The sequence below is a fragment of the Pan paniscus genome, chromosome 5 (genome assembly GCF_029289425.2).
Source record: "Pan paniscus chromosome 5, NHGRI_mPanPan1-v2.0_pri, whole genome shotgun sequence".
In the NCBI taxonomy this organism is placed as follows: Eukaryota; Metazoa; Chordata; class Mammalia; order Primates; family Hominidae; genus Pan; species Pan paniscus.
The window spans coordinates 117,040,335-117,063,613 of NC_073254.2; the positions used below are offsets into that span (position 1 = coordinate 117,040,335).

The window sequence follows — 23,279 nt, forward strand, 5'->3', positions numbered from 1 at the left end:
ACAAAATACATGAACAGTCATGCCAACAACAACAACAAAAAAAACCATACAAGAGATCCTCCTGCTTAAGCCTCTCAAGTAGCTGAGACTACAAAACATACAAACAACCATACAAACCATAAAAAAACGTACAAACCAACCAACCAAAAACAGCTTGAAGGTAACAGTACTGCTGATTTTAAAATATGTAAATGGAATCAATGTTGGATTCATGTTGTTTCCTATTTGGTTGCTTTGTAGACTCTTCATTACCATTTCTGCTTCTCAGAAATCACATGTAGTGACACGTGGTGTTTATTACATAAAGGATAAATGGCAGCATAACATTGACAGTAATTTTTGCTTCCAGCCCCCAAGACTGTAGCCTTCTGCCTTATTCCTAGCCTGCTCCTCAACCTCCATTGAGTCTGTAAACCTCCAGTATACTTCCAGTAAATTATCCTTTTGCTTAAAAACTAAAATTAAAAATAAATATACTTTGTAAACTGTCAAATACTATATGAATATTAAAAGCCTTTTAGTAGTCAGTTTCAGTCTTTCATTCAGTCATCCACGCCACAGCTTTCTTCTGGGCACATACTAAGCAGTCCCTGGGCTTGATGCTGTAATTAGAATCTGCTCGTTTGATCTGCAGGAATATTGTCACATTCTGATTAAAACAGTTCTCAAAAATTAAATTTTAACTTGGAACAACATACACTAAATCTCTTTTTCAGAAAAAAAATTAATAAAAATAATAGTAAAATAACCCCAAGTCCTTTAATACATATAGTGATTATTTTTAGTTTAGCTTTTTAATGGTTACTGTAAGCATATAAATATTTACTACTGTCCTAAATAGCAAAGCATTACCCTGCAGTTGTCTAATTGGTGCATGAATGTCACTAAAATTAAATCTCATGATGTTCAATATTTTCCTTAGTCAATTTTACACTGTCCTGCCCTGTGATTAATTACTTTGCTTGAGGCCAAGCAAGTACTACTGAGTCCTGTGATAAGTGGATGTTTATGCCAAAAACAACAGCATTGCTAATTCTTGCATATTTGCACATGTTAAGTTCTTTTCTTTCTCTGCCACCTGTATTTGATGTGTTGATCACAGAGGCACCAGAGTATCATTCTTACAGTATTTGAATTATGCATTACATGGTAAACTGATCGTTATTTTCCATCAAATGAATACTTTGGCTTACACTTAATTTTATAAAATCTGTTTATAGAAATCATTAATAACTAGAACAACGTTAGTTAGAAATTGAAGAATATGGCTAAAGAATTTATTACCTTGGAAGATATTATGAAGATCCTAAGAAGAAAAAAAATTTAAGGAGGCATCTAATAGGCAGATTAACAAGGCTGTGGGGAAGTGATACAAATGTATATTGCTTTCAAAAAGTATATTTCCCTTGGGCATGGATACTCATGCCTGTAATCTCAACACTTTAGGAGGCTGAGGCAGAAGGAGCATTTGAGCCCAGGAGTTCAAGACCAGCCTATGCGACATAGGGACACCCCATCTCTACAAAAAATTAGAAAATTAGCTGGGCATGGTCACACGTGCCTGTAGTCCTCGCTCCTTGGGAGGCTAAGGTGGGAGGGTCATTTGAGCCTGGGAAGTCGGGCTGCAGTGAAGCATGATTGTGCCACAGCACTCCAGCCTGATTGACAGAGTAAGACTCTGTCTCAACAACAACAACAAAGAGTTAATTTCCGTTTTTGTTTGAATTTTGATATCAAAAACATCAATAAAATAATTTATTTCCAGATTGTACTCATCTGTTTTCACCATATTTGATGGAATTTTGAAGTGAACAATTCCTGACAGTATAAAAAGGTAAAAATCCAGGTATTAGGACCATTTTTTCCCTGCTATTTTCTTTTTCTGAAGACAACTTTTTTTTTTCTCTGTGAAGCTATAATTTGCCTCTAATATTTTTATTTTAAATGTTTTTCAAACTTTGAATTTTAATTTTTTAGATTCTAGTTAGTATTAATATTTTATCTTATTTGATATTTTTATTACAGTAGCTATTGGTACTTCCTGAATAAATGTGCTTCTTTATTATGGTTCTTAATGTGGTAAGAACAAATAAACCACATGCACGTAATTCACCATTATCTCAATTTCATAGACATTTACCGAGCGTCTACTACATGCAAAAAAGTTTGTGCCGGATGTTGCAAGGGCTCCTAAAACATCACCACTACAGCTTCTGCATAGAGATGATTGTTGACACTTCAGGAATAGAGACCACACGGGGAGGGAAAGAGAGCAGGAAAAGAATGTCTGTGATCAGAACCTAAAGAATGCTTTTACTTGGGTGGTAGAAAAAGAATGCAAAGATGGCCAATGGGACAAAGAAGGAAAAGTCAAAGATAAAAACATAAGCAAAGTGTACATTTTAATCAAAGCCAGAAAAGGAAAGGGTTTCAGGAGGTTGACATATTCTGCAGAAGACTGAGGAGGACTCAGGAAAATTCAACAAAGTGGTACTATTAGAGAGTTGGGAAAGGAAGGCTAACTCTAAGGGTGTTATATAAAACTATTAATTGATGCTACTCAAAGTGTGGTCCATGGATAAATGCCAGTCTGCAAAGTGCCTGTTAACTATGCATGCTGATGAGCTACAGGATGTAAATGAACTACATTGTTACACACTGTGTCAGTTCAATGGGCATTTTTTGACAGGAAGTCTTTCTTGAGGAAGCATGTAGTAAGTTCATTTGTGTGCTGGTAACCGGATTTCTGATCTTGTCCCAGATGTTTAAGGAGCAGTTCACAGACAGACTACTTTGAGGAGCACTGATAGAAATACAATACAATGTAGACAAACATGATTTCATTTTTAGATAAAATTTATGATTTCCTTGTGAGGTAATAAATATGATTATAATTTCTATTGAAAATACTTGTGCCATTTTCTAGACATCAAATAAAACTTGCAAGAATGGGTATCTTTCTAATAATTCCTGCCACTATTACTTTGGGGTACATTTTAATTTTTATTCTAATTACTCAAAAACATTCTCTAAAAAATACTGCACATAATTTCCAAAATGTGAAGCAACGAAGATGTTACTCAGTAGGTGAATAGGTAAACTATGCTATATTCATAAAATGGAATATTAGTCTGTAATAAAAAGAAATGAGCTATCAAGCCATGAAAATGCATGGGTGAAACTTGAATTTATATTACAAAGTGAATGAAGCCAGTCTAAAAAGACTATCTATTCTATGAATCCAACTATATGACATTCTGGAAAAGGCAAAACTATGGAGACAATAAAAGGTCAGTGTTTGGCAGAGACTTGAGAGAAGGAGGGATAACAGATGGAGCACAGGGGATTTTTTAAAGCAGTGAAACTATTCTATATGATACTGTAATGGTAGATACAAATAATCATACATTTATAAAAACCCATAGAATATACAACACCAGGAGTGAACCCTAACATAAACTTTGGATTTGGTGAATAATGATGTGTAAATGTTGGTTCAGCAATTTTGCCATACTGGTGGGGCATGTTGATGGAGTAGGCTGTGCTTGTGGAGGGGGAAGGAGCTATGTGGAACTCTCTATACTTTCTACTCAGTTTTACTGGTGAACCTAAAACTGGTCTAAAACATACATTTTATTAATTAAATTTTTAAATTAAAAAAATTTTGTAGGTACCTCACAACTGTCTCATAATTGTTTTATTGTTTTCGAGAAAGGTGGCCTTCCAATGAAGGTTTTGTGTTTTGTTTTGGTTTGTTTTTTTGTTTGTTTGTTTTTTTGAGACAGGGTCTTTGTCACTCAGACTGAAGTGCAGTGGCACAATCATGGCTCACCAAAGCCTCAATCTCCCAGACCTGAGTGATCCTCACACCTCAGCCTCATGAGTAGTTGAGACCACAGGCATGTGCCACCACACTTGGCTAATTTTTCTTATATTTTTGTAGAGACAGGGTCTCCCTATATTGCCCAATACTGAACTATTAGGTTGTAAAAACAAAATGTATTCCTTTGAAGAACAGATAATAGTCATGGTCTATCAGGTCTTAGTGTCAAAGATGAGTGATTCTAAGATAATGAAAGTAGATATTTTTAGATGGAGAGTAGCACTCTGAAGATGATCTGCCTGGCTCTTTTGTTAAAGGTTGTTGCCGTTCATCTAGACGTATGTATATGCCTAAGAAGAGCGTTATACTGATGCTGTTACAAAAGAGAGAAATCAGACACTGATTGAGTGTGAGTTCTCCAAAGAAACATAACTAAGAGGAACAGATAGATAGATAGATAGATAGATAGATAGATAGATAGATAGATAGATAGATAGATAGATAACTCTACTGTAAAGAACTGGCTTACATGATTATGGAACCTGAGAAGTCCTTGGATCTACAGTTGGTAAGCTGGAAACCCAGGAGAGCTGGTTGTATGCTTCTAGTCCAAGTCTGAAGGCCTGAACTAGGAGAGCTGTTGGTGTAAGTTCCAGTCTGAGTATAAGTCCAAAGGTAGGATAAAAACAATGTTCCTGCTCAAAGACAGCCAGGCAGAGAGAAGGAATTCTTTTTTCACTTAGCCTTTTATTCTATCCAGGTCTTCAACCAGTTGGATGAAGCCCACTCACATTAGAGAAAGCAATTTGCTTTACTCATTCTACCAATTCCTTGACTTGCTTCTGGGAATCCCTAGTTGACTAATAATTTTACTTTAAAATATTTCAAGAAAAAAGCATAATTTAAAAATATAACGAATATAGCTTAAGAGCAAAAACAAATATTTTTCAAACTCTATGAAGAACCCATATTTTTGTTTATTTATTATTTTTTGCACTTTTAGGGTCAGGGTACATGTGCAGGTTTGTTATATAGGTAAATTGTGCGTCATAGGAGTTTGGTGTACAGATTATTTCATTACTCAGGTCCTAAGTGTAGTACGCTATAGGTGTATTTTTATCCTCACCCTCCTCCAACCCTCCACTCTCAAGTAGGCCCCACTGTCTATTGTTCCCTTTTTTGTGTCCATGTGTACTCAGTGTTTAGCTCCCACTTATAAGTGAGATCACGCAGTATTTGGTTTTCTGTTCCTGCGTTAGTTCACTTATAGTAGTGACCTCCAGCTCCATCCATGTTTCTGCAAAGGACATGATTTCTTTCATTTTTATGGTTGCACAAAAAAGAATAGTACATATGTAGTACATATTCCATGGTGAATATGTACTACATTTCCTTTATTTAGTCTACTGTTAATGGGCATTTAGGTTGATTTCATGTCTTTGCTATCGTAAATAATGCTGCACTGAACATGCATGTGTCTTTATGGTAGAAAATATATATATTCCTATATTCCTTTGGATATGTACGCAATAATGTGATTGCGGGTCAAATGGTAGTTCTAAGTTCTTTGAGAAATCGCCAAAGTTCTGTCCACAATGGCTAAACTAATTTACATTCCTACCAGCAGTGTATAAGTATTCCCTTTTCTCTGTAACCTTGCCAGCATCTGTTATTTTCTGACTTTTTAATAATAGCCATTCTGACTGGTATAAGATGGTACCTCATCATGGTTTTGATTTCCATTTCTCAAATGATTAATGATGATGAACATTTTTTCATATGCTTGTTAGCAGTATGTATGTCTTCTTTTAGAAAGTGTCTGTTCATGTCCTTTTCCCACTTTTTAATGGGGTTATTTGTTTTTTGCTTGTTAATTTGTTTAAGTTCCCTATAGATTCTGGATAGTAGACCTTTGTTGGATATATAGTTTATAAAAATTTTCTCCCATTCTCTATAGTGCCTGTTTACTCTGTTGATAGTTTCTTTTGCTATGCAGAAGCTATTTAGTTTAATTAGTCATTTATAAATTTTTGGTTTTGTTGCAATTGCTTTCGGCATCTTTGTCATGAAATGTCTGCCAGGGCCTATGTCCGAAATGGTATTTCCTAGATTATCTTCCAGGATTTTTAGAGTTTTAGGTTTTGCATTTAGCTTTAATCCATCTTGAGTTGATTTTTTGTATATACTGTAAGGAAGGGGTCTAGTTTCAAAGTTCTGCATATGGCTAGCTAGTTATACCAGCACCATTGATTGAATAGGGAGTCTTTTTCCCATTGCTTGTTTTTGTTGACTTTAACAAAGATCAGATGGTTGTAGGTATGTGGCTTTATTTCTGGTTCTCTATTCTGTTCCGTTGGTCTATGTCTCTGCTTTTGTACCAATATCATGCTGTTTTGGTTACTGTAGTCTGGTAGTATAGTTTGAAGTTAGTTAATGTGAGGCTTCCTGCTTTGTTCTTTTTTCTTTGAGTATTCAAGCTCTCTTTTGGTTCTGTATGAATTTTAAAATAGTTATTTCTAATTCTGTGAAGAATGCTATTGGTTGTTTGATAGGAATAGCACTGAATTTATATGTTGCTGTGGGAAGTATGGCCATTTAACAATATTGATTCTTCCTATTCATGAGTATGGAATGTTTTTCCATTTGTTTGTATTGTCTCTGATTTCTTTGAGCAGTGTTTTGTAAATCTTGTAGAGATCTTTCACCTCCCTGGTTTGTTATATTCCAGGTATTTTATTCTTTTTATGGCCATCGTGAATGTGACTGAGTTCTTGATTTGGCTTTCAGCTTGGACGTTGTTGGTGTATAGAAATGCTACTGATTTTTGTACACTGATTTTGTATTCTGAAGCTTTGCTGAGGTTGTTTATCAGACGTCAGAACTTTTGGGCAGAGGCTATGTGAGGTTTTCTAAGTATATAGTCACATCATCAGCAAACAGGGATAGTTTGATTCCTGTCTTCCTATTTGGATGCCTTTCATTTCTTTCTATTTCCTGATTGTTCTGGCTAGGACTTCCAGTACTGTGTTGAATAGGAGTGGTGAGAGTGGGCATTCTTGTCTTGTTCCCGTTCTCAAGGGGAATGCTTCCAGCGTTTGCCTATTTAGTATGTTTGCTGAGGGTTTGTTGTAGATGGCTGTTATTATTTTGAGATATGTTCCTTCAGTGCCTAGTTTATTGAGTTTTTTTTAACATGAAGGGATATTTAATTTTATCAAAAGCCTTTTCTGCATCTATTAGGAGAATCATAAGGTTTTGGTTTTAGTTTTGTTTATGTGATGAGTCACAATAATTGATTTGCATATGGTGAACCAACCTTGCTTCCCAAGGAAAAAGCCTATTTGATCGTAGTGCATTAGCTTTTTGATGTGCTGCTGGGTTTGGTTTATTAGTATTTTGTTGTGGATTTTTGCATCTATGTTCATCAAGGCTATTGGCCTGAAGTTTTCTTTCTTTTTTTTTTGTTATGGCTCTGCTAGGTTTTGGTATCAGGATGATGCTGCTCTCATAGAATGATTTAGGGAAGAGTACATCCTCCCCAATGTTTTTGAATAGTTTTAGTGGGAATGGTATCAGCACTTTTTTGTACACCTGGTAGAATTTGACTGTGAATCTGTCTGGTCCTGGGCTTTTTCTGGTTGGTAGGCTTTTTATTACTGATTTAATTTTGGAACTCATTTTGTCTGTTCAGGATTTCAATTTCTTCCTGGTTCAGTCTTGGAAGATTGTATGTTTCTAGGAATTTATTCATTTCCTCTAGGTTTTCTAGTTTTTGTGCCTAGAGGTGTTCATAATAGTCTCTGAGGGTATTTTGCATATCTGTGGGGTCAGTGGTAATGTCTCCTTTGTCATTTCTGTTTGTGTTTATTTAGATCTTCTCTCTTTTTTTCTTTATTAATCTAGGTAGTGGTCTATCTCTCTTATTTATTCTTTCAAAAAGCAAACTTCTGAATTTGTTGAACTTTTGTATGGTTTTTCACATCTCAATTTCATTCGATTCAGCTCTGATTTTGGTTATTTCTTGTCTTCTGCTAGCTTTGGGAGTTGGTTGCTGTTCTTTTCCTATTTCTTCTAGGTGTGATGTTAGGTTGTTAATTTGAGATATTTCTAACTTTTTGATGTGGGCATTTATTACTATAAACATTCTTCTTCAGTCTGCTTTAGCTGTGTCCCAGAGATTCTGGCATGTGGTGAATTGATTCTCATTAGTTTCAAATAATTTATTGATTTATGCCTCAATTTCACTGTTTACCCAAGTCATTCTGTAACAGATTGTTTAATTTCCATATAATTGTGTGGTTTTGAGAGATTTTCTTAGTATTAATGTCTTTTCTATCAGACTGTGCTCTGAGAATGTGGTTGGTATAATTTCAGTTTTTTATTTTTTTTAATTTTCTGAGGATTGTTTTCTGGCTAAATGTGTGCTTGATTTTAGAGTATGTGGTATGTACAGAAGAGAAGAATGTATAGTATGTACAGAAGAGAAGAATGTATATGCTCTTGTTTTGGGGCATCAAGTTCAGTAGATGTCTGTTAGTTCCATTTGGTCAAGTGCTGAGTATAGGTCCTGAATATCTTTGTTAGTTTTTTCCCTCAATGATCTAATACTATCAGTGGAGTGTTTAAGCCTCTCATTATTATTGTTCAGTTATCTAGGTCTCTTCATAGGTCTCTAAGAACTTGCTTTATGAAGCTGGGTGCCCTTCTGTTAGGTGCATACATATTTAGGATAGTTAGGTCTTTTCATTGAGTGAATCCTTCACCATTAGGTAATGCTCTTCTTTGTCTTTTTAAATTGTTGTTGTTGATTTATAGTCTTTTTTGCCTGATACTAGAATAGAAAGCTCTGCTCTTTTCTGTTTTCTGTTTGCTTGGCAGATTTTTCTCCATTTCTTTACTTTGAGCCTATGGGGGTTATTGCATGTGAGATGGGCCTCTTGAAGCGAGCATACAGTTGGGTCTTGCTTCTTTATCCAAGTTGACATTCTGTGCCTTTTATTTGGGCATTTCTACTGTTTGCATTTAAGGTTAATATTGATATGTGTGGGTTTGATCCTGTCATCGTGTTGTTAGCTGGTTACTATGCAGACTTGATTGTGTAGTTGCTCTATATACTTAAATGTGTTTTTGTGGTGACCAGTAATGGTCTTTGTTTCCATGTTTAGCACTCTTTTAAGGACTTCTTGTAAGGCGGATCTTGTGGTAATGAATTCCTGTACCGTTTGCTTGTCTGAAAAGGATCTTATTTCTCCTTTGCTTATGAAACTTAGTTTGGTTAGGTATGACATTCTTTGTTGGATTTTTTTTCTTTAAGAATGCTGAATATAGGCCCCCAAACTCTTCTGCTTATAGGGTTTCTGGTGAAAGGTCCACTGTTAGCTTGATGGTGATCTCTTTTTAGGTGACCAACCCCTTCTCTCTAGATGCTTTTAAGAGTTTTTCTTTCATATCTACGTTATGGAATCTGAGGACTATGTGTCTTGGGGATGGTCATCTCATATAGTGTCTCACAGGGGTTCTCCACATTTCCCAAATTTTAGTGTTGGCCTCTTTAGCAAGGTCGGGGAAATTTTCATGAAAGATATCTTCAAATATGTTTTCTAAGTTGCTTGTTTTTTTCTCTCTCTCTTTTAGGGATGCTAATGAATTGTAGATTTGGTCTCTTTACATTATCCCATATTTCTTGGAGGTTTTGCTCATTCTTTTTTACTCATTTTTATTTATTTTTGTCTGACTGAAATATTTTGGAGAGGTGGTCTTCGAGTTCTGAGACTCTTTCTTTGGCTTCATCATTTCTGCCGTTAGTACTTAGGATTGTATTATGTAATCCTTAAAGTGAGCTTTTCAGCTTTACCAGATCATTTCTTAAAGTGGCCATTTCATCTTTTCGCTCCTGTATCATTTTGTTGTACTTCTTAGATCTCTTGGATTGGGTTTTGATTTTCTCTTGAATATGGATGATCTTTGTTCCTATCCATATTTTGAATTCTATGTGTCATTTGAGCCATTTCAGCCTGGTTAAGAACCATTGCTGACAAACTAGCGTGGCTGGTTGAAGGTAGGAAGACCCTCTGGTTTTCTGAGTTGCCACAGTTCTTGCACTGGTTCTTTCTCATGTGTATGGGCTGATGTTTCTTCAGTCTTCAGGTTGCCGTCCTTTGGATGAGGTTTTTTGCTTTTTCATCTTTGATACCCTTGGGAGTTTGATTGTGCTATAAGGTGGGTACAGTCAACCGGCCTCATTTCTGGAAGATTTTATGAGGCCAAGGCTCAGCTCAGCACTCCTGGACTATGTGCTCTAACTCTGGGGGGCTGGCAATGGGGCCCTAGCTTTGTTCTCTGGCCCCTAAAGGTTAGGAACCTGCTGCACTGGAGGGGACAAAGTGTTCCCAGTCTGCTGTCCACAACACCCCGATGAGGGCTGCCCACTAAATTACTTCATCAAGGTGTTGGCAGTGGAATTTGTGCTCGCTTGCACATGCCAGCAATTGCAGCAATGCTCAGTGTGTATGTGAATTGCCTGGGATGTGGGACCAGTGGAAGCAGGGCAGTGGCATTCCTGCACCTGCTCATGCAGGTGGTTGTGGTGGTGGTGACATGACAGGGTCAGGGCACTGGGGTAACAGGTTGTTTGGCATTTGTGCCGGTGGTGGCGGCATGGGGTTGGGTGTCAGGGTGTGCTAGCACCGGCAGAGGAGGTTGTGGTGGGGGAAGACCGTGGCAGCCCTGTGTGTTTCAGCCGTTTCCAGTGCACTGGAACTCTCTGACAGTCAGGTGCAGTCTGCCAGCAAAGGAGCTATGGTAAAGTTTTCCAGGAAGCACCCTGTTTGGGCATCTGAGGCTGCACTGCAAGTGGGTGCAACCAGTCTGGAGCCCTAGGAGAGGTCAGAAGACAGGGTAGTGCTCAGATCAGACTAGCCCCATCTCACAAGGAAGACCACCCTGCTGTGTCCAGGTATGACAGTCACCCCTAGGCTAATGTCTCCTAGAGGAGCGTAGGTGTCCCTGGCTGTGCTCCATTGCAGCCACTCCCATGCCAAACCCTCTGAGCTGTGCACAGGCTGGAGTCCTGCTCCTGCCACCTCTCCCGGCAGCTCTCCCTGCCAGGGTAAGTGTTTGTGGAGGTCATGGGGTCTCCTGCTGATAGGATTCTGGAGATCCACGGTGAGAGCAGGCCATACCTTGGCTGTTCATCTCACTCCTTCCCCAGGAGACGCTGGAGCCCAGGAATGAGTCCCTTTGCTCAGCAGCCCTGTGCAGGGTTCCTAGCATCCTTTCCCTCCAGCCCAGCCTCTATGTCTTCCTTCCATCCACTCATTGCCTTCTCTCCAAAGATCTGCTCAGAGAGTATTTCATTCTTCCCTATGTCCCTGTCATTTGATGGGAGATGTTCCTCCTGGCTGTGCTTAGCCGGCCGTCTTGGCTCCCCAGCCGCATTTTTATAGGATAATTAATTAGAAGGGCAGTATAGTTTTAGACTGAGACCAGTCTAATTTATAACATCTCTGTTCACATACCTTCTGGCTGTGTATATCCTTGGGCAAGTGGCTTTATATCATTAAGTTTTATATTCTTCTCCAATTGTAAAAGCAGGTGAGTTGTCACTTAATGGGGCTAATGTAGAAATTAAATAAGATAAATGTCAGTTGCAAACCAAGGGTCTGAAACATACTAGATGTTAAACTGATGGTTTACTAGTATTGGTGATGGTATCTAGTTTTCAAGCACAATAGACTGGAATTTTGGTTTATAAACCAAAATTCTGTTAAGAAACAGTATTTTTAAGGCTATTCAGCAGAGATAATTTTTACCAATTTCATCTATATTTTAAATTTAAATGTTTCTTTTATTTTGAAATAATTTTTCGCAAGGCTTTGCTTTTCAAATGTAAATGTTTAATCTTTGAAACACATTGGCTCTCTGGGCACCTAAAACTCTCTTCACTATCGACACTTTAGGATTTACTGGCCATGCTGTTGCTTCTGTTTTAATTTGCAATAGAGCACTTGTATAAATGTAATTTGAAATGTTTGGAAAGTTGTGTATGGGACTGGAAAAATGCATGTGAGATGTTCCTTTGCTTTGTATATTGTGAAAGGGAGGATTTGTACATGCTTTGTTGTTGTTGTTACATACGCTAGTTTACTGTTTTGAACATAATTTGTTTACTACTTTGAATTCCCTATTTGATGGAAGTGAAATGTGATCTTGCTGGACAGTAGAAGGAAAGACTGCCTGTATTTCATGCTCATACCTACTAAAGCATCAGACTGTTTCATATTTAAGAGCAGTTTAAAAAGCACGTGAGGGACTTCTTAATCTTAATTCTAGTGTCTTAAAAAATGTATGTGGAGATTATATGTTTTCGAGACACTATAATTAAGGTCAAGAAGGGAGGTAATTTGCATTCCCCTTGAAAAAGCTTTGATACCAGCTCTGGGGACTGAGGGGCATTGTCAGTGAGAGGGCCCCACACAGAGGCTTCTGTGTCTCCAGCCTGCAGCCTGGAGAACTATGAAGACTTCTGTTTAGCCTCACACAGAGGAAGGCAGAATAAACAAACTGAAATGGCCCAAACAAGCTACTGGGTTTTTCCCTAGACTTAGGGTAAGGAAAAGGATCAGGCACTGATTTGACAAAAAAAAAGTGAGCATACAGAAAAATATTTATAGGACACTCTATGCCATGCTCCTGGTTCACTGCAGATTATCAATCAGTGGAAAGTGATAGAAGCAATGGAAGCATCAGCAGAATGGGTATAGAGGTAAGACAGCAGTTGCAGCAGCAGTGGTGCTTGGCTCTGGTAGGGCTGGTGGAGCAGGGTTGCTGTATTAGAAGAGTCAGGACTTGTTCATATGTCTGTCTCTCCCTCTCCCCCAGATCATAGCTGAATACCCAGCCCTGGACTTTGCAGATAATAAGTGTAGCAAATATTTTTTAAAACATTTATCAGCATCATTTAAATTATTACAAAAGTTTATAAATTGAATCCTATATAGTGCATTGTTCCCCTTAACTATTTCTGATTATATATCATCCTGTTATTTTAGATATTGAAGAATTTATCCCTCATCTTTCCTCAATTTTGTGTGTGTATGAGTGAGGAACCACAAAAGTGTTTTCCTAAAAAAATACTTGCTAATATTCTGCTGTGTGTTGTATTTTGGTCCTAATGTTGAAAAACAAATATCCTCAAATGACCTCAAATCTTGCTACCTAGGGAAGGAAATAGTGGCTTTTGGGAAATCAAGAACTTTTGAATATAAAAAAGTACCTAGAAGAATAAAAGGCACATTCCTTTATGTATCTTATTAGGCTTTCTTTTTTTCCTAAGTAGTAAAACAATCATTAGTTTCACTGAGTATTTTGGACAGCATATTAGAAATTTGAAGTACCAAGTTTACTATTCTTTACTGGAGATTGTCCAGCAGAGGAAAGCAAATACCAGTGGATGTGTGGAAGCATTTTCTGATCTTTAACACGTACACCTGCTATACCTCACAGCCTGCTCAGAAGAAGGTTCTATTTCTAGATGGTAAATGAGAGCTTCCCAGTGGACCATTATTTTATCATGAGTGGTAGTGGGAGGAGGGACAGCGTTTGGACATGAGGGAATTATCATGTATGCCATCATATCATTGCTAGGTCATTTATCTCTTGTCTAGCCAAGTTCACGTTAAATTCTACTATGTTAGCACTTGAGGTCATTTAACAAAACTGCTGTTTATTAAGAATGGGAGACATGTTCTTCTTTGAATCCTGCAAGAGGTGGTTGCTGAAAATAATAGGAACCATATCTTCATATTTTAGGCAAAAGTCACTTTTAAGAAGCTTTGTGATAAATCACCTAGAGAAGCCAGTGAATTATGCCCTAATGGTTGGAATGAGACAAGTTTTCTAATAGTGATGACAATTATTAATTACTAATCACAAGTATGTGTGTGGTGGGAGTGAATCTCAAAGCTATAATAAAAGGAAATTTGTGCCTTTTTGCATAATGAATGAGAAAAGTCTCTTTAAAAGAGCAAAGAAAACTATTAAATTATAAAAACGTTGAATTTCTTGTCACAACCTTTAAAAACTCTATAAACTCATCTAAAACCCCAATTCACTGTAGTGTGGAAAATAGATACATATTCAGAGTGATCATTTATCTTGAATTAAAATTAAGCATCCAAGTCATTGCAAACTTATCTCCTGCTTATGGACATGCTGAAATAAAAGTATTTAAAACTTCTTAGTAGAAAAGGATATTAATGATGCAAGGATAGGCCAGAAAATGAATACACTTCTTACTAAGGAAATAATGATTGTTATTCAAGCTGCAAAACCTAAACGTGGAAAGGAAGGTAAACTGGCGTTTATTAAAAATATTTCTTTATTTGTTTGCTAACCTCAGTCCTAGTTGTATTCACATTTGTTTCTTTGTTTAATCCCCCTAATAATCCTTAAATGTAGATATTACAACAACTTTACAGATGATGAATTAAAGTTTGCTAAACATTGAATAATTTGTAATCAATCACGTAGCTGCTGAATGCTAGAGTCTAAACCCTAGCCTAGGCACACATGCCTCCAAACCCCCTCCATTTTCCATTATACCAAGCTGTGTGGAACTGAGTACTCCCTGTTCATGTCTGCCATTAGCTATTGAGCATTATGGTAGGCAAAATAATAGACCCCCTGGCCAAAGATGTCCATGTCCTAATTTCTGGAGCCTGTAATAATGAAGTGATGGACCTTGAGGTGGCAATACTATCCTGGATTATATAGCTGGACCCAATGTAACCACAAAGTCCTAAAGATAGAAGAAAGAGTCAGCAGAGTCACAGTCAGAGGAGTCAGGACAGAAGCAGAGGTTGGAGTGATGTGATTGTTGGCTTTGAAGGAGGAGACCATGAAACAAGTGACTTCTGTAAGCTGGAAAAGACAAGGAAACAAGTTCTTCCTAAAGCCTCCAGAAGGAATACAGCCCTGCTGATGCCTTGATTTTAGCCCAGTGAGACGCATTTTGGGCTTTCGACTTCCAGAACTATAAAATAGATTTGTGTTGTTTTAAACCACGAAGTTTGTGGTACTATCACAGTAGCAAGGAAACTAATACAGGCATCTTAACAATTGCTAGCTGCAGTGAATTTTTCATAATTTTTGTGAATTTTCAGATGTGGCTTTGCTTACTATCATTTCTGTAATCCTGGTCTCATAGTGCCACCTGAAAATGTTGAGAAACGTAATTCAGTCATAGGTTTCAGATTTGAAGAGCAATTAAACTATATATGAGGGTTCTCATATAAGAAGTAATTGGGTTCCTTTATTTCAAAGCAGAATATCAGAAAAGAGTCAGAAGGATTTGACATGTTTGATGTAGAAAACTTTATTATTATTGTTATTGTTATGGTTGTGGTTATTTTTCACTGCACCTTCCTCAGCACTCTAAGTCCAAAAGAGCCCTTTTTCAAAATTTCATCTTTTTCTTGTTAATAATAGAGATCTCTATGCCTCTAAATGGTGTTTGGTCAGTGAGTTTTGTAATCTTAAATGGCAGAAATGTCATGACATGTAATTTTGTGAGAAAAGGATACTTACCCCTCCTAGCTTTTACATAAGCGAAATATAGTAAATGCTCTTAAAATAACTGTACATTTTCTTGTGAGAAATAACATTCCTTGTACTTTATGAGAAAAATATGTGTAAAGTTGCACATCGTAGAAGATGCAGATTTTAATATCCAGTGTATTTCAGCAGTTTGGTATCAGAAAAGTGCACTGAGCTAGTGTTAAATAACTTTTTATTAGAATATCCTCTCTATTGTTAAGTTGCCACATTATATGAGGAAACTCACTTCAGTTTTTGTGCCTTGGTTTCGTTGCTGTAAAATGGAGAGAATAGTACCTGTTTTGTTATTCCATTTAAAAAATCACCTGATATAATATAAGTGGCAGTGCTTAGAAAGGAATAAAAATAGTTACACCAATGCTAGGTGGTGTTTTTGTTTTTACTAAGAAAGTCCCTGAAGTCACCCTGCTCTCCCCACCACATACATACACAGACACACACATACACACATGTACACGTGTCAGGTCTAACAATGAAATACCCAGTTAAGGCATTTTGATTCCATGAAAGGATAAAATAACATTTAGTAAACAGCCTAAGTATTAATTAAAAAGTTATTCAATCTTTTGATATAAGTTCCACAAATACCTTCAATCAGAATTTATATTAATTTTTCAGTGTTCCCAGAGCTGAAATGATTATCACCTACTGAGGCAAAGGAAGAAAACAGCGTATTATGGGAGTCAAGCCAACTTTGCAACTTGCTGTGACTTATTATATTGGGTTATTTCCCCTGTTGCCACAAACAATATTTGTCAAAAGGGATAAATGCTCATTTTATAAATTTGTTGTCCTAAAGTTTAAACTGAAAAATTAACATAAGTGCAGTGGTCTCTGAAGTACGGGTTTGTGCACCCCTGAGGGTGCAGGGGAAGGAAATTTTCTCTCTGTATATTTTTCTTTTTTGGCCGGGCGCGGTGGCTCATGCTTGTAACCCCACCACTTTGGGAGGCCGAGGCGGGCGGATCACGAGGTCAGGAGATCAAGACCACGGTGAAACCCCGTCTCTACTAAAACTACAAAATTTAGCCGGGCGTTGTGGCGGGTGCCTGTAGTCCCAGCTACTTGGAGAGGCTCAGGCAGGAGAATGGCATGAACCCGGGAGGCGGAGCTTGCAGTGAGCCGAAATCGTGCCACTGCACTCCAACCTGGGTGACAGAACGAGACTCCGTCTCAAAAAAAAAAAAAAAAAAGTTTCTTTTTTCGTATCTGTAAATTATTATTACCAACTTTATTTCTGCTTTGGGTTTGTTTTATAGCATATATAACAAATTGGTATATAGTATGTCTATATAATTTATAATTTATAAATATGTAAATATTAGGGCTACTACTCAACAGTATGGTGATGGTGTTTGCACAGTGAAAAAATGTTTCAAGAATACTATAATAGTGAAATAGTACACAGAATTTAAATATGACTTCATAGGCACTACTACTGAAGTTTAGAGAAAAAGAATTCATTGACCCATTTGACAAATTCTGATTGTCTACTATAAGCCAGATAATCTGCATTTTGTCATTGTCCATGCAACAGTTCTCTGAGGCAGGTATCTTCATTTTGTGTTCATGAAAACTGAGGCTTAGGGAAGTAAAGTAACCCAGCTAAGGTCATTTAACTCATAAAGGATGCAGCCAAGGCTCAAATCCTTATCTGTTGGACTTCAAAGGTCAAATTCCCAACCCCATTCTCACCTGCCTCCTACTCTGCTGAATAGCTTAGTATGAGAGCAAAGGTTGTGATATCGTTAGGCTCTGTGTCCCCACCCAAATCTCATCTCGAATTTTAATCCCCATAATCCCCATTTGTCAGGGGAAGGACCTGGTGGGAGGTGATTGAATCATAGCGGTGATTTCCCCCATGGTGTTCTCATCATAGTGAGTGAGTTCTCAGGAGATCTGATGGTTTTATATGGGGCTCTTTTTCCTTCACTCCCTTTTTCTCTCCCCTGCTGCCTTCTGAAGAAGGTCCTTGCTTGCCCCTTGCCTTCTGCCATGATTGTAAGTTTCCTGAGGCCTCCCTAGCCATGTGCAACTGTAAGTCAATTAAACCTCCTTTCTTTATAAATCACCCAGTCTTGGGTATTTATTGCAGTGTGAGAATGGACCAGTACAGGAAATTGATACTGCAGAGAGTAGGGTACTGCTATAAAGATACTTGAAAATATGGAAGCAACTTTGGATAACAGGCAGAGGTTGGAACAGTTTGGAGGGCTCAGAAGAAGACAGGAAGATGTGGGAAAGTTTGAAGCTTCCTAGAGACTTGTTGAATGGACTTTACCAAAATGCTGATATGATGTAGACAGTGAAGTCCAGGCTGAGGTGGTCTCAGATGGAAATGAGGAACTTCTTGGGAACTGGAGCAAAGGTCACTATTGCTGTGCTTTACCAAAGAGACTGTCGGCATTTTGCCCCTGCCCTAGAGACCTGTGGAACTCTGAATGTGAGAGAGATGATGTGAAATTGGAACCTATGTTTAAAAGGGAAGGAGAGCATAAAAGTTTGTAAAATTTACAGCCTGATGATGCAATAGAAAAGAAAAACCCATTTTCTGGGGAGACATTCAAGCTGCCCGCAGAAATTTGCATAAGTAACAAGGAGCAGAATGTTAATTGCCAAGATCATGGGGAAAATGTCCCCAGGGCATGTCAGAGATCTTGGTGGCAGCCCCTCCCATCAGAGGCCTGGAGGCCTAGGAGGAAAATATGGTCTCATGGGTCGGCCCGTCACTATGTGCAGCCTTGGGACTTGGTCCCCTGCATCTCAGCCATGGCTAAAAGGGACCAAGGTACAGCTCAGACCATTGCTTCAGGGGGCACAAGCTCCAAGCCTTGGAGGCTTCCATGTGATGTTGGGGCTGTGGGTGCACAGAAGTCAAGAATTGAGTCTTGGGAACCTCCTCCCAGATTTAGAGGATGTATGGAAACACCTGCATGTCCAGGCAGAAATTTGCTGCAGGGTTGGAGCCCTCATGGAGAACCTCTGCTAGGGCAATGCAGAAGGGAAATGTGGGGTCGGAGCCCCCACACGGAGTCCCCACTGGGGCACTGCCTAGTGGAGCTGTGAGAAGAAGGCCACCATCCTCCAGACCCCAGAATGGCAGCTCCACTGACAGCTTGCACTGTGTGCCTCGGAAAGGTGAAGACATTCAATGCAAGCCCATGAAAGCAGAGAGGGGAACTGTACCCTGTGAAGCCACAGGGGTGGCTGCCCAAGGCTATGGGAGCCCACCTCTTGCATCAGTGTGCCTTAGATGTGAGACATGGAGTCAAAGGAGATCATTTTGGAACTTTAAGGTTTAATGACTGCCCTATTGGATTTCAGACTTGCATGGAACTGTAGCTCCTTTATTTTGGCCAATTTCTCCCTTTTGGAATGAGTGTATTTACCCAATGCTTGTACACCCATTTTATCTAGGAAGTAACTAACTTGCTTTTGATTTTACAGGCTTGTAGGTGGAAGGGACTTTCCTTGTCTTAGATGAGACTTTGGACTTGGACTTTTGAGTTAATGTTGGATTGAGTTAAGACTCTGGGGGATTGTTGGAAGGGAATGATTGTGTTTTGAAGTGTGAGGACGAGATTTGGGAGGGGCCAGGGGCAGAATTATATGGTTTGGGCTATGTCGCCAGCAAAATCTCATCTCGAATTGCAATCCCCATAATCCTGGGAGGGACCTGGTGTGAGAAGATTGGATCCTGCGGTTGGTTTACCCCATGATGTTCTCATGATAATGAGTGAGTTCTCACAAGAACTGATGGTTTTATAAGAGGCTCTATCCCCTTCACTCTCTTCTGTCTCCTGCTGCCATGTGAAGAAAGTCCTTGCTTCCCCTTTGCCTTCCACCATTATTGTAAGTTTCCTGAAGCCTCCCCAGCCATGTGGAACTGTGAGTCAATTAAACCTCTTTCCTTTATAAATTACCCAGTCTCAGGTATTTCTTTATAGCAGTGTGAAAATGGACTAAATACAGGTTGGAAATGTTAACTGGTTTTTAAAGTCAGTATGACTGGAATTTGGTGAGCAAATTAGCATGACGTTTTATAGATGTTAATTTCAAAAAGAAAAAAGAAAAAAAATCCTGGACACATCTGGATGAGTTATCCCATGCCATGTCCTTGAGATTTAGGAGATTAATAAGCAGAGCCAAGCTGGTGCATCTAAAAGATTTGACTTGAACTCAGAGACAGATAGCATAGCTAGTTTCAGCTGGAAGCTTCTTAATCTCCAGGGTTCTTACCCAATGTTTTGGCTACCATAGGGAATGCCCTCATCATTGGGAGAGTTGCTGCCCTTCTCTACCTATAGTTTGAGGTTTGCTGGTAGCATTCCATTCTGGAGAGGGGCTGACGGAACAGATAATGCCAAATACAGAACAAAGGTGAGGAGTCAGGCAAGGGTTAGGTGGAAAAAAGGATGGAAGACAGAGAAATAAATGGTGCCATGCAAAGGGGCCAGGGTCTTCTAATCTTGAAGTTGTGATAGACAAGCCAGACTATTCTGGAAATTATAGAAACAAGAGTGCAGCAGAGACGGCCAGCCAATTTAGGTTTCTCTTTTGGGGATATGGCTTGGAAATTCTTCTCAGCCAGCGACTTCACTTTCCAGTCCCACTTGTATCTAGGTGGGGCCATATGACTAGCCCTTGCCAGGAGGGTATGACTAGAAGGACACAATGGTTATGAAACAGAGGTACCTGTTCCACAGTCTCTCTTTCCCATCTACAAGCCAGATGGAATGGCAGCAGAGGACCTAGAGGAGAGCAGAGCCCCATGATGGAAGGAACCTGGGCCCCAAGTGATCATGTGGATGATGGCTTAACTAGGAATACACACACTAGGCTGTGTCATGAGTGAGTGAAGTCACTGGGAATTTGGGTTTTATCTATTATAAAACTGCCTAAGATTTTAATGCCACATTACCTTAGTTAATACAAAATCATTAACAGACTCAACAAGTGGATGAAACTAGGACAGTGTGGAAACTAGTTATTGATGCAGTCAAAAAGAGTACAGTAAGTATAATTAATATTGAATCGAGGAAACTTTTTTCAATGCTACATACTTCTAAGGAGAAAAAAAGAAACAGAGAAAGCATGGAATGTAAAAACACAACAGAAGATGACAGATATTAGACCAAATATTTTAGTAATCACAAAATTGTGAACTGATCAAAGGCATCTATTGAAAGATACAAACTAAGATTTATTAAAAATATCAATTTGGCCAGGCACGGACGCCAAGGCAGGCGGATCACCTGAGGTCAGGAGTTTGAGACCAGCCTGGCCAACATGGTGAAACCCTGTCTCTACTTAAAAAAAAAAAAAAAAATTATCTGGGCATGTTGGCACACTCCTGTGATCCCAGCTGCTCAGGAGGCTGAGGCAGGAGAATAGGAGAATCGCCTGAACCAGGGAGGCAGAGGTTGCAGCGAGCCGAGATCGCACCACTGTGCTCCAGCCTGGACGACAGAGCAAGACTCAGTCTCAAAAAAAAAAAAAAAAAAAAATCAATCCAAGTATATTTATTAATAAAGAAATGTACCTCAGAAAAATATATTAGTCAGATGCTAACAAAAACATATGTGTAACAATATTAATATGCTATAAAGTAGAATTCAAGATGAACAGAATTGGAAGGGAGAAAAAGTAGAAATTCTATGCTGGCCAAAGTAACAATCTATCAGATAACAGTTATGAACCTATATTCACTTAACAAACCTTCAAAATATATTAGGAAAATGATAGAATCATAAGGAGAAATTAACAAATTCTCAATCAGTTGGAGATTTTTAACATTCTTCTCTCTGAAACTGACAGATCATATAGATTTTTTTTAAATGTAGACGGAGGATATGGATAGTACACATTCTCAGCACACATGAAACAATTACAAAAATGATAGTTAAGTAGGTTGTTCTGATCAAGTACATAATTAGGACATAAAGGACTCATTAAAATCAGAAATCTGTAGCAAAATTGATAATCTAGCCTCCTCCTATCATATACTTGCAATTGTAAAAAATACTCTTAAAAGTCTATGAGATAAAAGGAAAATGAATATAGAAATTACAAAATATTTAAAACTGAATACCAGAAAAAAGCAGGGTTCTTAATATGGACTTGAAGAAGCATAGTTATAGCCTTTTTGCAATTTGCGTTCCTTGGGAAGTAGACTCTGAGACAGAGATTAGTGTGAAGAGCCCTTGGACCCAATACCTGCAGAAGGGAGGTAAAGAAGGCAGGAAGGAGAAGTTGGTCTTCAATGCAAGCCCAATGACAGCCTCAGGGGACTCCACAGGGAACACAGGAGCTAAAATGTTTTTCAGAGTTGGCCAGTGTGATTAGGACTTTATATTCTTGCAAAGATTAGTCACTGGATGTGGGCCACCCCGGTAAGGTGTGGGACTTTGGGTGAAGCACTCACAGTAGCTGAGTCAATCCCTGAAAAGGCTGGCAGGTGAAGTCGGTCTGCCCACAGTTCTCTCAGCAGCTAGGAATGAAGAATTCTTCATTAAAGAGGGATCTGAGTGGCACATCAGTGTCCTCTCCAAGCCTTGGTGCATTTATTTAAAAATAGGAAACATCCAAAATAAGAGCTATGCTTTCAACCCTAATAAAATAATTGGAAGTAAATAAGCATAAAAGCAGACATTCATGAAACGGCAAAAAAATTTTTATACTATTTTCTTTTTTTTGAGACGGAGTCTCCCTCTGTTGCCAGGCTGGAGTGCAGTGGCGCGATCTCGGCTCACTGCAATCTCTGCCTCCCGGGTTCAAGCCATTCTCCTACCTCAGCCTCCCAAGTAGCTGGAACTACAGGCACCCACCACCACGCCCGGCTAATTTTTTTGTGTTTTTGAGACAGAGTCTTGCTCTGTCGCCCAGGCTAGAGTGCAGCAATCTTGGCTCACTGCAACCTCTGCCTCCTGGGTTCAAGCAATTCTCCTGCCTCAGCCTGCCGAGTAACTGGGATTATAGGTGCCAGCCACCGTGCCAGGCTGATTTTTGTATTTTTAGTAGAGACAGGGTTTCACCATGTTGGCCAGGCTGGTCTCAAACTCCTGACCTCATGATCCACCTGCTTCGGCCTCCCAAAGTGCTGGGATTACAGGCGTGAGCCACTGCGCCTGGCTTTTTTTTTTTTTTTTTTGGATTTTTAGTAGAGACGGGGTTTCACCATTTTGGCCAGGCTGGTCTCGAACTCTTAACCTTGTGATCTGTCTGCCTCGGCCTCCCAAAGTGCTGGGATTACAGGCGTGAGCCACTGCACCCAGCCTATACTATTTTTTAAAAATACAAATTATTTAGATAAACTTTGACCAAATTATTCAAGAATTTCAAAAAAAGAAATACAATATAAAAAATGAAAAAAGATGTTATCTAGAGATGAAAAAAATGATTACCAGAAATACGATAGAAACTCTATGCCAATAAACTTCAAAATCTTGGTAACAAGTTTATAGAAAAATGTAATTATCAAAAGTGGGCCTATTTTGTTGACAAAATAAGCACACATTTTGTCAGAAAGGCAATGGGCCCAGATTTTTTTCTTATAGTACTATCAACTCTTTACTTAATAGCTGATTCCTATATTACATAAACCTGTTCTAAAGCCCAGAAGAAGATGGAAAGCCACACACCTCATTTTATAAGACTAGCATAATGAGATCCATATCTCAATATAGATACAAAAATTATAAATAAAATACAGCCAAATTCAATAATCAGTTTCCAGTCCTCATTTTCCTCAACACATCAGCATCTCAGTCACTTCCTATTTCTTCCTTGAAACATTTTCTTCACTTGGCTTTGTTCCACATTCTCCAGGTTTTCCTCCCAC

General features: G+C 38.6%; 1 protein-coding gene across 15 annotated transcripts in view; it reads left to right on the forward strand.

Annotated features, from left to right (window-relative positions):
* Positions 1-23,279, forward strand: part of KLHL32 (kelch like family member 32) — a 256,154-nt gene that overhangs the window by 102,414 nt on the left and 130,461 nt on the right. For 2 of the 15 annotated variants that reach the window (XM_008978094.5, XM_055113973.2), the window contains exon 1: positions 12,471-12,587. The exons of 10 other annotated variants lie outside the window; for them this stretch is intronic. In XM_008978094.5, coding sequence (XP_008976342.2) covers positions 12,504-12,587 — 84 coding nt within the window. In that variant the 5' untranslated portion in view covers positions 12,471-12,503. Of the gene's footprint in view, positions 1-1,765; positions 1,835-12,469; positions 12,588-23,279 lie in introns of those variants that run through there. 3 more of the 15 variants (XM_034962549.3, XM_057302565.2, XM_034962557.4) reach the window with 3 other exon arrangements.